The 13,464-nt window shown below is 34.4% G+C and overlaps 1 protein-coding gene across 17 annotated transcripts in view; it reads left to right on the forward strand.

The window, feature by feature from the left end:
* LOC107567699 (muscleblind-like protein 1) overlaps positions 1-13,464 on the forward strand; it is a 67,143-nt gene that overhangs the window by 51,312 nt on the left and 2,367 nt on the right. For 9 of the 17 annotated variants that reach the window (XM_016253425.1, XM_016253426.1, XM_016253424.1 and 6 more), the window contains 7 exons: positions 6,232-6,402; positions 6,648-6,683; positions 7,450-7,692; positions 8,781-9,020; positions 10,526-10,579; positions 11,449-11,602; positions 12,934-12,969. In XM_016253425.1, the coding sequence (XP_016108911.1) occupies positions 6,232-6,402; positions 6,648-6,683; positions 7,450-7,692; positions 8,781-9,020; positions 10,526-10,579; positions 11,449-11,602; positions 12,934-12,969 (934 nt within the window). The remainder of the gene's footprint in view (positions 1-6,231; positions 6,403-6,647; positions 6,684-7,449; positions 7,693-8,780; positions 9,021-10,525; positions 10,580-11,448; positions 11,603-12,933; positions 12,970-13,464) is intronic. The other 8 variants (XM_016253437.1, XM_016253438.1, XM_016253431.1 and 5 more) reach the window with 6 other exon arrangements.

Here is a 13,464-nt window from a genome sequence, read left to right on the forward strand (position 1 = left end):
TTAGAACTTGCCCTCTGTGCTCAGTGCTTATGTGTTGCCATATGCAAGCAGTGACCTAAACGACCTGTCATAGCAGTGCTGGAAAGAGTGCATCCTCTCTCTCTCTCTCTCTCTCTCTCTCTCTCTCTCTCCATCAAGAATGACTTTCTCTCCAGCCTCTCTGATTTCACTGACAGGGCTGTCTGTAGTGCACTCTGCCTGAGGATTCTGTTTCAAATGCGTTTCCTGCCATGCGCAACTAGAGGTTTTTCACCTCTTTGAAAAAAAAAACCCACTAGAAACAGCACATGCAAAAAAAAAAAAAAAAACACGAAATGGAATATTAGCACTTAGGTGCTTCATGAACTTGCCAGACAGAGCTATATTCACTCGAAATTGGAATTATAGTTTTATAGTGGATTTTTTTTGTGCTTTTCTTTCTGTCTTTAATTATTTTTTTCTGTTGTGTAAATGCAAGCAAGGGCAGGATAATAAAATAGTAAAAAAATCGGATCAGTCTTCAAACAAAATTAGATTAGAGCATTGTAACCATATTCTGTATGGCTCAGTCCAGCTTATAAAAACAATGCAAGCAACAAAAATCAATAATTTAATTTAAACAAAATAAAGTAAATGGATAATTATTTTTTTTATTTTATCGGGATGATTTGGCATATTACAATATTGATTATCTTGATTCTTTAAAAATGCATTTGCATTATACAAGCATTAGTCGTATTAATATTAATAGTATCCAAATACTTTTGGGGTCCACTGTATATTTTATTTTTTCATCATGGGCACTTTTTTTCACATTTTCTATTGTTTCAGTGTTTGCAACTAAAGGAAGATTTATTTTGGTCGAAATCTATAATTCTGGGTTTAATGTAATTAAAAATTCAAGATTTTTCATTTGTTACATACACAGTTGCACTTGCAGTGTATGTAAACCTGGTCAGCTACTCAGAAGTACAAGGAAGTATAAAATGACAGATTAAACCATAATAGTTAAATGCTTGTAAAATAGTAATAGTTGCGGTTTGGTTAAGAACTCCATTGCTCCAGATCTCACTACTCTAGATCTAACATTTTCTCCCACTGAATGACTCTTCAGTGAAATGAATCGTGTTCTTACATGTGTGTGTGTCATGTGACCTGAGCCCCTGTGCTGCTGTACTGCAGGAGGTTATGGATGGGGTGAGTGGGGTTAGATGGGGTGAGCGTAACTCGACTCCGTTAGCCCTGACACGCACAGCTCGTCCTATAAACACATCTTTCTTTTATCCTTCAACTTGATTCTCTCCTGCCTCCTTTTTTTCCTCTTGCTCTCAGCAGGTCAGTGAGCGTACAGTACTAGAATCTCTCGCACATGCTCAGTAGGGCCGTGTCACACCTTTCACAGAACATTCTCACCCACACGCCCTTCAACATGCACAGACACACAGATCCTTTAAAGATCTGTATTGCTTACCTTCACAGTTGTATCTGACTTCCTTCAAATGTTTAATTGTGCTGACAAATATTAAGTGTGTCAGTGCAGGAATGTTCATGAAAGAACATTTCATTTTAATTATATGTACTGTATATATGTCATTGTCTAAATGTGCAGAAAACAAACTGTAATGATTAAATAAAGCATTGTTAAATTATTTATTAAATAAAATATAATTTTTAATATATAGTTAATTAAAATAATATATACTTAATTAAAATATAATTTTATATAATATATAACGTATAATTAATTAAAATATATAATTAATTAAAATAATATAAAATTAAAGTATTTTTTTTATACCATTTTTTACTGGTTGGTGATGTTTATTAGTGGATCATTGTCTAAAGATGTGGAAAACAAATTGTATAATAATTAAAAGCATTAATAAATTATTTATTAAATAAAGATTTTTTAAAGCAATTTTGTAGCATTTTAAACCTGATTTGTGGATTGTTGTTTAAATGTATGAAAAACTAATTGTAATGATTAAATAAAAGCATTATAAAATGGTTTATTATATAAACTAATATAATGAAATTGTAATAATTAAAAGCATTATTAAAAGATTTATTAAATAAAATGATATAATGAAATTATGTATAATTATTATAATGAATTTGTATAATAACAGTAGTTGCACATTAAAGGGGTCATATGATGCGATTTAAATTTTTCTATTGACATGTTTCTATCTTTATAAGATATATTGAATAGCCTAATTTTCTTAAATTAATTTTCATTTTCTTATTTTATAAAAAAAAACTTTGGGCTGAAATTAAGTGACATTACACAGCATTTTAATTTTACGTTTTACTTTTTAAAAGAGTTAAATGTTATAATCATAACTAAAAACTTCTAATTGTTTATAATATTTTTGGATGTTTCCTGTAAAATGAGACTTACACCAGGAAAAAAAAAATACTTATAATAGCAACAAATGCTGAATAAGTATTTGTAAGTAACATTTGGCAGGGTTTAGCAAGGGTCTGATAAATTAGGAAACTATAATTTTTTGAGTCTTTGTCACTCTTATTTCAGTTGTATGAATCAAATTTGCAGAAATGCAGAAGGAACTAAAGACAAAGAGGTTTGAGAGAGTCTTCATCTTCTCATAGCCCAGTGTTGTTTCACAGAGGCCAGCTTCACTAATGTCTTAAACAGATGGTAGAAACTTCAGCTCACAGAATACCAGCCAGACACTCTTTGATTGGCCGGCTCACGGCCGAGTATGTGAGCCTTTTATTTATTTTCTACATACTGCATAGATAGGAGCTCAAACTCACGTCACACTTCTAGAAGGTTCTGCTGTCTGCTTTAGCTTCTATCGCTGACCAGTTTTACAAAGTGAATTAGTTTGCATTAGACATAAAAGGCTAAAAACAACTTAATTCTCTAACATGTTATTCTGAGTGCATATGTTACCAAACTGCTAATGTGTTGTGTAAATGTGATTGTTGGACAGGTGCTTACTCAAATCAAGATTTGTAATAGATCATTTATTATTTGTGTTGGGAAGACCTCATTAATAGTATTTGCAGCTGGTGGAGATCTTCACGTTTTACATCATCAGTGACCAGGATGAACTGATGACGCCTGTCAGCGTATGATAGTGGAGGAAGACAAACCCAGAGAGGGTTTAACATTTAGGGTTGTGTTTGTGTGTGTGATAGTGCTGAGGGACATCTGACTCCCTGCTATTTTCCTCTCTGACCTCTCGCTCACAATGTTTGTCTAACAGGTCCTAGCTGAATTGTAATGTACATATACGCTATAATTTAAAGTTTTGGGTCCTTTGTTTGTATGTGTGTGTTTTGTTTGTTTAAAGAAGTTAATACAGAGTTCTGGCATGAAACTCTAGATGGCGCAGTCCGATAGGTCTAACTCAATCTGACCTAATGACATCATTATCACATGGCACAGCTGATTGGTTCTCTCCTGTGTCGGTAGCCAATGAGCTCGCTGCTCAACATTCAAATATATGACTAGTGATTGCCATAGTAGTTGCAGCTTGCTTCAGAAACCCTCCACCTTCCCCAGCTCCACCTGTATAGATCTGCTACGAGGTGATTCATGTATGCTATATGGGGGTTATTTCATGTATGTTATATTTGCAGCAGCAATATTTCTTACATATTCACAGCAGCATGTTGTGGATGTATTGGCAGTAGCAAGTCTCGGTACTTGCTCTGCCGCAGCAGCAGCAGCGTAGCAGATCTATTCCGCCAATACCAAATACATTAACATTGTCATGTACATTACTGTGCCAATCCCGCCGAGAGTTGTCATGACAGATATACTTTTATTTAGCGAGAACACATTCAGTTGATCAAAAGTGACAGTAAAGACATTTATAATGGTACAAAAGATTTTTTGCTTTCTATTCATTAAGGAATCCTTAAAAAAATCACAAAAATAGTCGGCAGCACAACTGTTAATGATGCTGAAAATTCAGCTTTGCATCACAGGAATAAATTACATTTTAAAATATATAACAATAGAAAAGAGTTATGTTGAATTGTAATAATATTTCACAATATCACTGTATTTTTATCAAGTAAACGGAGCCTTGGTGAGCAAAGAGATTTTCAAAAACATGATCAAATCTTACTGACCTGAAACTTTTGAAAGACACTTTATATTTTTTATTTTATTGTCTATTGAACCATGTATCTACTTCTATTTTATTAATTAATACAAAAAAACTTTGCAGTCATTTTACAAGAATTCATAAAAAATGCTGTATTCAGAACTTTAGTGCAAAATTAATACACGCTATAGTTTTTTTTTTCCTGCTGTAACAAAAATTTGAAGCAAAAGTACATAAATAAATATACTTATACTGTATTATGGGATGCCACAAATAAAATATTATTTATTTTAATAGTTTAAAAATAATTTAATAATATTTAAGTCACAGAATGTAATTATATAATAATTATTTTACATATATTATTGGAGTTATAAATGTAAGTAGTTTTGTGTTTGTTTTTTTAGTTTATGCAAACCAAGTTCCAGTTAACTGCATTCCCTTCTAGCAATTGTAAGTGCTTTGCATAAAAGCATGTTTTGGCATTGTGAGTTTAGGAGAGAAGTCGATTCACTTTCCAGAAACATTTTAGCCCTGTGTAGTCATCCAAATCCATCCACTGATCACAACTGCATAACACTCTCCTAAAGTGCTGGTTGCTGAGATAATTGAGCATTTAACCACAGAAATTGGCAAAAAGGCTTTATTTTGGTCACAGCAGACAGACATGACGACAGGCGTCAGATGAGAGCAGGTTAATGAGCGGCTGTGTTGGAAAGGTCGATGTCCTGACATACTCGCCTACGCAGCCCAGATAAAGACACTCATCATCTGAGTGTGTGTGGATGGGGGGCACACGGGTTACTGTACATCCATAAACACTTCAGATGAATTTCTCTCGCACTGATGTGACTCGTTAATCGATAATCAGCTAATCAGTTGAGTGACAGCCTGTCAGGGCCGATTCCACATGGGCTGAAAGCAGCTTCAGGGTTGCGGTCAGATGCATTAGAGCAGAGGGCTTTCCCGTGCACTCAATACTGTCAGCAGGAATGAGAACAGTGTGTTCCCTCTGTCTACTGTTAAACAGAGAAAATGAACCAGAACAGGAGATGCCAGTTGCATGCCACTATTCAGTGTTAATGTAATATTTTTTTTTAAATGCAAACATTGTCTGATTGGTATACACCCATGCTAGGTGTTTATTCTGAGTTGTGTTACTGTACTTTTCTACAGTGTGTTTTGCTGGGTACTTTAAAAAAAAAATAGATAAATTTTTGTGAAAAGTATGTGTCTAATTAGCAATAAAACAGGGATAAAGTTTCAAAAATATTTGCTCAGTGGATTTTGAATCAGTTTTATATCAAAATGCAAACATTGTCTGATTGGTATACACCCATGCTAGGTGTTTATTCTGAGTTGTGTTACTGTACTTTTCTACAGTGTGTTTTGCTGGGTACTTTAAAAAAAAATAGATACATTTTTGTGAAAAGTATGTGTCTAATTAGCAATAAAACAGGGATAAAGTTTCAAAAATATTTGCTCAGTGGATTTTGAATCAGTTTTATATCAACATCAAGATACTATTATAGTTTGTATTACAATTTTTACATTTTCAGTTTTCATTTAAATTTTTGTTGAAATTTTGGTTATTCTGTTGTGGGGTTTTTTTTTCATTTTTTAATTCTTTTTTTTTTTTTTCAAGTTAAACTATATGTTGACTTATTTTATTTCAGTTAAAGTTTGTTATTTCAAGTAACATTTTTTTATGGTTTTAGTTTTAGTTAACTTTAATAGTCCTGTTTTGAGTAAGTCAGACGAACATATTTTAAGGAATTTAGGGGAAAATAAGAGGTAAATGGTTAGTCCACCCACAAAATTAATATTCTTACTTAATTCACTCACCCTCGTATCTTTCACCCTCATGACTCATTTTGCCCAATAACTCATAAAAAATTTAATAATATAATAATAAACAAATAATATAAAATGTCTTGAATTTTAGTGATGACAGAATATTCATGCTTTTATTGTCATTCTTAAATTTTTTTAATTAAATTTGTTTAATTTAATTATGTTTTATGATTTTTTTATTACATTACAAATGACTATTTACTTTAATTAAATTATTACAATTTCTAATACTATTATGTAACATAAACATGAGGTTTAATATACATTTCCTCTTTCTTTTCTTCTTCTCCCTCTCCCTCTTTGTCTCTCTCAGGGTCGTTGTTCCAGAGAGAACTGCAAGTACCTGCACCCTCCTCCTCACCTGAAGACGCAGCTGGAGATTAATGGCCGTAACAATCTGATCCAGCAGAAGAACATGGCAATGCTCGCCCAGCAGATGCAGCTAGCCAATGCCATCATGCCTGGAAGTCAGCTTCAGCCAATGGTGAGGCTCCATTCTTATGACCCCAAGAGAGATTAGGCCGTTTCCATACATAAGTATTTTCTGTAAATGTTAGTCTAATGTTTATTAAAGTTTATTTATAGTTTGTCACTTTTATTAGTATATGCTAAATTAGGTTTTTATTATGATATATATATATATATAAATACAATGGCCCGAAAAAGTAGTTATATTAATATGTACTAATGCTATAATAATAATAATAATAATATGTTTAATTTATATAGTGCCTTTCCCAAGCTCAAGGACGCTTCATAATGACAGTAAGGAACAAACAATCATTTTACACATAATTATTGAATGGACAGTAGGCATTTGCCCAGTCCAAGACATGAGCGATTGCATCTGCATATAGCAATACAGTCAAAAAAACAAACAGAAACCATAACATTATATTACTGACAGCGTAGAAAGGTGGACAGTTCAAGCATAAGTCAGGTGCATATGACTAATGGTACTCAAGGAAGCATTATGAGTGGTTTATGGTGTTTTGGAAAAAGTTTAAGAAACACATGAACGGTAATATTTGAGTTTAGACTTATATTCATGCAGTTTGGTTAATGTCCTAAGGGCCAGGGGCAAAGAGTTCCATAGCTTAGGAGCTATAACGGAGAAAGACCTGCCACCCATAGACGATAGATGAGATAAATGCATATACTAATTATTCAGCATCTTTTGGACTGACGTAAGAGTTTGGCAATTCGGCGAAGTTGAAAGAATGCAGCTATAAATGATTAACTATTGTAACCATGCACTTATTAAAAACAATGAAAAAAATATGCCATGTTTTTTTGGGACAGTGCCATGATGATAATACCATGGTATATGAATATGGCAACAAATTCAATAATAACACTAAATCATGTACTGCCACGGTACTTTTTGAAAGTGTGGATATAATAATCAAACAGCAATGCTTATTTTTTTGACCCTTGACTATATCATTTGCATAAGTCACAGAAACAGAAAGTCGATTTATAGCAGTGTCACTCTATCAGTTTCATTTATTATTATTTTTGTCTGTTTCAGCCTATGTTTTCGGTCACGCCAAGCCTTGCAACCAACGCCAATGCAGCTGCTGCAGCAGCCGCCGCGGCTGCGTTTAATCCGTACCTGGGCCCAGTGTCACCTGGGCTGATGCCTGCAGAGATCCTGCCCAGCGCACCTGTGCTGATGGCGGGCAGCCCTGCGATGGCATCTATGCCGTCAGCTGCCAACGCCGCAGCTGCTGCTGCTTCCGCCCAGAAACTCCTCAGAACAGACCGACTGGAGGTATGAGGTCATCAGAGAGCCATGACAATATGACACACTGCCAATGTCAATATCTCTTTCTTTCCCACATAAACACATTTAAATCTTAATCTCCGTATACATGCAGGTGTGTTACAGCCATACTGGGTAATGTGTTAGAAATAAAGGGGCTGCTGCCCTCTGCTGACCACTGGATGAAAAACCACATCTCCCCATCTGAGAAAGTTCTATAATACTGGCTATGTACTGAATTAAAGAATGCTACAAATGGCACAGTGTGTACTACATACTGCCTTCTGTTTTGTTTTAAAGAAAATACTTATGTGCAAAAGTATGTAGTATGCACTAATACGTGTTTTAAGCTGTAGTATGCTTAACTGCCACACCTCTTGGGAATAAATATGGGTTTATTTTTTATGTAATTAATCTAATAATCAAATAATATGCCAAGAAGGGAAATGCAGTATAAATTAAGGCTGCTATTACTTCTATCATCACTCTGGAAATGTAAGGTTGTATGTTTTTTTAGTATTATTATTCATCTAATTTATTATATTAATATAATTAATTATATTATAATGTATTGTATTTTTTTATATTTGTAAAATTTCATAAGGTGGGGTGATATAAAATATGGGCAATATGTTTTTTTAATATTATTAATATAATTATATAAAATAGAATTGCATTGTGAGGTACAATATTTCATGCAGTGTACTGGTTGTATACTGCACATTTTAGCAATATTTTAATACACCTTTGTTGAAAATGTTTTAACTTTTTGACAAATAATAATAGTAATAAAATGTTTTTTGCGTTGCATTGTGTCTATTGTATTCTGCGCAATGTACATTAGATATAACCTTCACATTTCAGTATCCATGCATACAGAAAATTGACATATTATGCACACTATACATACTGCATACTACTTTGTTTCAATAGTAGCATGCCATTCTGAACATAATTAAGCTAAATTTTAGTTTCTTCATTAATGAAACTTTGGCTAATTAATGCACAATTCAGTAAAAGTTTGTTTTTACACGAACACAAAACTTTGCGGTCTCTCAATATGCAAAGCGATGCATTATATTTCTGTGTATTTTCAGGTGTGTCGTGAATACCAGCGTGGCAACTGCTCTCGTGGAGAGACGGACTGCAGGTTTGCCCACCCTGCCGACAGCACAATGATCGACCCCAGTGATAACACCGTGACGGTGTGTATGGATTTCATAAAGGGCCGCTGCTCCAGAGACAAGTGCAAATACTTCCACCCTCCTGCACACCTGCAGGCCAAGATCAAAGCGGCCCAGCACCAGGTCAATCAGGCCACGGCCGCCGCTTCCATGGTGAGCACGTCCTCTACTGTACATCACACACACATTGTGATATAATGCTGTTCTCATGCATCATACTGTATGTGGAATTAACACTTTCTTAGATGGTATATACTTGGATCTCGGGTTAACATTTACATTTATGTGCCATTTTTAAAAGATGCATTTAAAGGAATAGTTCACCCAAATATTTACTCACCCTCAGGCCATCCAAGATGAAGATAAGTTTGTTTTTTCATCAGAACAAATTTGGAGACATTTTATATTACATCACTTGCTCACCAATGGATCCTCTGCAGTGAATGGGTGCCGTCAGAATGAGAGTCCAAACAGCCGATAAAACCATGACAATAATTCACAAGTAATCCACACCACTCCAGTCCATCAATTAACGTCTTGTGAAGTGAAAAGCTGCATGTTTGTAAAGAAACAAAAACATCATTAAGATGTTTTAAATTCAAATCAAGTCCTCTATCTATTATGTTGCTTTCTCTATTGAAAAAGTCATCAAATCTGAATCAGGAGAGAAATATGCACTGTTTACAAGCAAGAACAGTCCTAATCAGTTTTACACAAATATGTTGGTGGATTTTGATGTGAGAGGACAACAGGGGATGGACCTTTTCACTGGAGGGAGCATTATTATGAACTCGTATTTTGTCCAGAAGTGACTGTTCTTATCTGCTGTTTGGACTCTCATTCTGACGGCACCCATTCACTGCAGAGGATCCATTCTGTTCTGATGAAGAAACAAACTCATCTACATCTTGGTTGGCCTGCAGGTGAGTACATTTTCAGCTAATTAAAATTTTTGGTTGAACTATTCCTTTAAAAAAAACAAAATGTTTTAATAAAAAAAAAATCAGGAGTCTTTAAGGATTTATGACTACTTCATGTTGAATTTCTAGAAATTGTGTAGAAATAATGTAGAATTAACTTTCTTATGTGGCTACATATTTGATCTCAGGTTAACATTGACATTTCAGCAGTCTTTAACAATAATTAAGGATTTATGAATGTTTCTTATGCATTACATTTTTGATAGAGCTCTGTATAAGATGTTATATACCTATAAGTAATTTCCATTACCATTTAAACTGCACAAATACTTAATTTCTTCATCTTGTCGAGCACTGGGCAGCGTCATAGTTATTTTTGTGTAACATTTCTGCACAGTAATTGTATGTTTGTAATCCAGCGCAATGTTATCCACCGTTGACGTATTACAGCAATGTTTACTGTCAGTGAAACCCTGTAAATGTTACCATAATTGATGTACTTGTTCATTTAATCTCAGTACAGAGTTTTCTAAAACAGAATGGACTGTATTTCTGCATGCCTTAGTCCTGATATCCCCTTATATACTGCATTCCAATGATTTGTTTTTATTTGTTTTTTTTCTCACCTACCCAAAATGCACTGCTGCCCCCATGATGCACCTCTGCTTGCTGTTTATGTTAATGCGCTTGAACCCCATTGGCCCATTGCCATCATGTGCTCGCTGCCTGCTAATTAAGACTCAGTCGGCTGTCAAATCACTGAAGCGACCCCTCGAAGCCACCTTTGACCTGGTACTATGACCTTTCACCTTTTTGCTTGGCATGTTGCTTTATTGTAGTGTCTTAACAACAGAAGAAAGATAATTTGCAAGCATAGTCCTTTTGTTATCTGTTTATTTAATGCCTCTGTTGTGTTCTATGTTACCATGTCGTGTGATCAGCTGACTGCGGCGAGCATATTGAGCAGCTGAGAACAGAGATATGCAAGTCTGCCGCAATCAGATCATCACACGCGTGTTATTCCAGGGCATAAGGACAGGGCTAGATGTTCTAAACTTTAGTGACATGGCTTCTATATATCTATACAGCATTTATGTTCAGTATGCATGTTTAGTATCTCTGTGTAGTGCATGTGTCTATGGGAGGGGTAGCAGCAGAATATAATACTAAAGCTCCACCATTAAAGCAACAGAAAAGATCTAGTCTCTTTCTCACACTTATCATGGAGTGAGCAGTGCAGTTTATTTTCCTTTTTTTTCTTTTTTAAAATTTTTTTATTTGTTATTTTCGTCACTTTTGTCTGCAAAACATTTGAGTAGTGCTACGCTTGCTTCATTTGCATTGAGTTAGCAGTATGGATGTTGTAATGTTAATAAATTAATACTCTCCTGATGTAAAACTAATAATGTATATCACAGATGCTGACTGCTAATTTTAGTTTTATAGCGAGATAAACTGGCTCTTTGGCTTTTGCTTGTGCCGTAGACATGTATTAGCTGCCGCTTGCTTGCTTGTTTGTCAGAATCGAGCCCTGTGATGTTTTGCCCTCTGATGATAATTCTGTCTTTTTCTTGTTCCTTTCCTGTCTTTACTCTCTTGTACATGTCCCAACCCGTTCCCCATTTCCTCCACCCCCCTTCCCTGTGGTCTTATCGGAGCAGGGAATTCCTCACAGTGTCATGCCACCTTTACCAAAGCGACCTGCTCTTGAGAAAGCCAACGGTGCCACGAACATGTTCAGTACTGGCATGCTCCAGTACCAGCAGGCTCTGGCCAACATGCATTTTCAGCAGCAAGCTGCCTTTATTCCGTCAGGTAGGGCTTCTCGTCAACCCTGACCACTCCTCGATCTCACCTTTGACCTTTCTAAACCATAAGGGATGCACAAAGACATGGGATATTTATTTATTATTATTATTGTTTTTTTAAGAGACAGGGTTCCCACTGCCATTTAAAAAAAAAAGGAAAATTGTATGTTAAATAGTAACAGAGAGTAGTTTGCCTTTTGTTTAGTAACATACTATTGCAAAATATATTATATATATAAGTATGTAGTATATATCATAGTATATATATACATAGTATAATTTTATGCATAATATAGTATAGTATGGTATAATTTATTATAATAATATTTTAATATAGTATAAATATTATAATACTTTACAATGAAGTTACAATTTTATATAGTGTAATAATGTATAACATAATAAATATTCTTTATTCTAAATTCTTATAATAAGATAAATATGTATGTTTTACAATTTAAATAGTATAAATATTATACCACTTTATATTCTATAAATATTATTTGTATACATATATTGTAATAATAAAATGCCCATCATTTTGCCATTATAATGATATAAATATTATAATATAGTATATATCATATAAATATAGTATAAGAGTGTAGTATTGTATAATATATTACAATAATATACATATTGTAATATTTAATAATATTATAATAAGTTATAATATTATTAAATATTACAATATGTATATTATTGTAATATATTATGTTATAATAAAACTATAATAATCACATTAGATAGATATCTTCTAATTGGTATTTTTTGTCTGGTTCCATCAAACTACTAGGATGCAGTGTTGTTTATACCCGGTGCAGGTAGTCACTCCATCAAAATGAATTCTAAAAATCTATATCCAGTAATCTCAAATTTCTGGAAAAGTCACAGAGAACCATTTGGTCAGAAGGCGTGGGAATCTTGTAATATATGCACAGTAAACTGAGCAATAAGAAATGGGGGCTGTCTGTCAGTTTCTCTGTATCACCTCATCTTTGTATCACATTTCTACTCTAGTACATACCTGTAGTTGAGCTCATGGCTTTCACTGCGAAATACAGTTTCCAATAACCCTGGGATGCCCCTCAGTCATACTAACGTCTGCTATGGTGACTGTCACACATACACAAGTTTCTGTGAGCTCACAATTACATGTGCTCCCTTCCTGAGTTCACGTTTTAACTAATCGGTCTCTTATGGACATCATGCTGTATCACTGTAATGATTATTGTCTTCCTTTAATTATGATTTCTTCACTCTAACCAACCTTATGATGGGCTGTTGTGATTCTTCTCCCTTTCCAATCCACTTCCTGTTGCAATGCATGATGGGCAGGCTCAATATTGTGCATGACCCCTGCAGCGAGCATGGGTAGGTTTCTAGACTTCCTCCTCTTAGTTGTTCTCACGCCCTCAAAATCCACATGGCCGACAAACTGGCATTGATAAGTGGGCATCTCTGTGAGCGCTTCACTTATGAAGCATCTGTGATTTAAAGTTAAAGTCAACATGAAACAGCATCTGCAGCACTGTTTAATAATATGACATATGTCTAAGTGAAACAGAATATTCAAGAAGACATGTAAAGGAAGAACTTGATTTGACCTGAATGGTGGCAAGTTAGAGGAGGCGGCTGAAAAAGAATCTTTGCATTAACATCTACCAATACGTGATGCAGAATTATATTATTGTATATTATTACATTTTGATTTCATGTTGACTTTAAATACACACAAATATGGTTTCTTTCACTGTGAGTTGTAATTATGGCATTTTTTGTATCGTTTTGTGGGTTTTGGTGGCTTTTTAAAGAGGTAGTTCACCAAAATATGAAAATTCTGTCATTTACTCACCCTCATGGAAGACA

This window comes from Sinocyclocheilus grahami, unplaced genomic scaffold (assembly GCF_001515645.1).
Source record: "Sinocyclocheilus grahami isolate Dianchi unplaced genomic scaffold, SAMN03320097.WGS_v1.1 scaffold1181.1, whole genome shotgun sequence".
NCBI classification, from domain to species: Eukaryota; Metazoa; Chordata; class Actinopteri; order Cypriniformes; family Cyprinidae; genus Sinocyclocheilus; species Sinocyclocheilus grahami.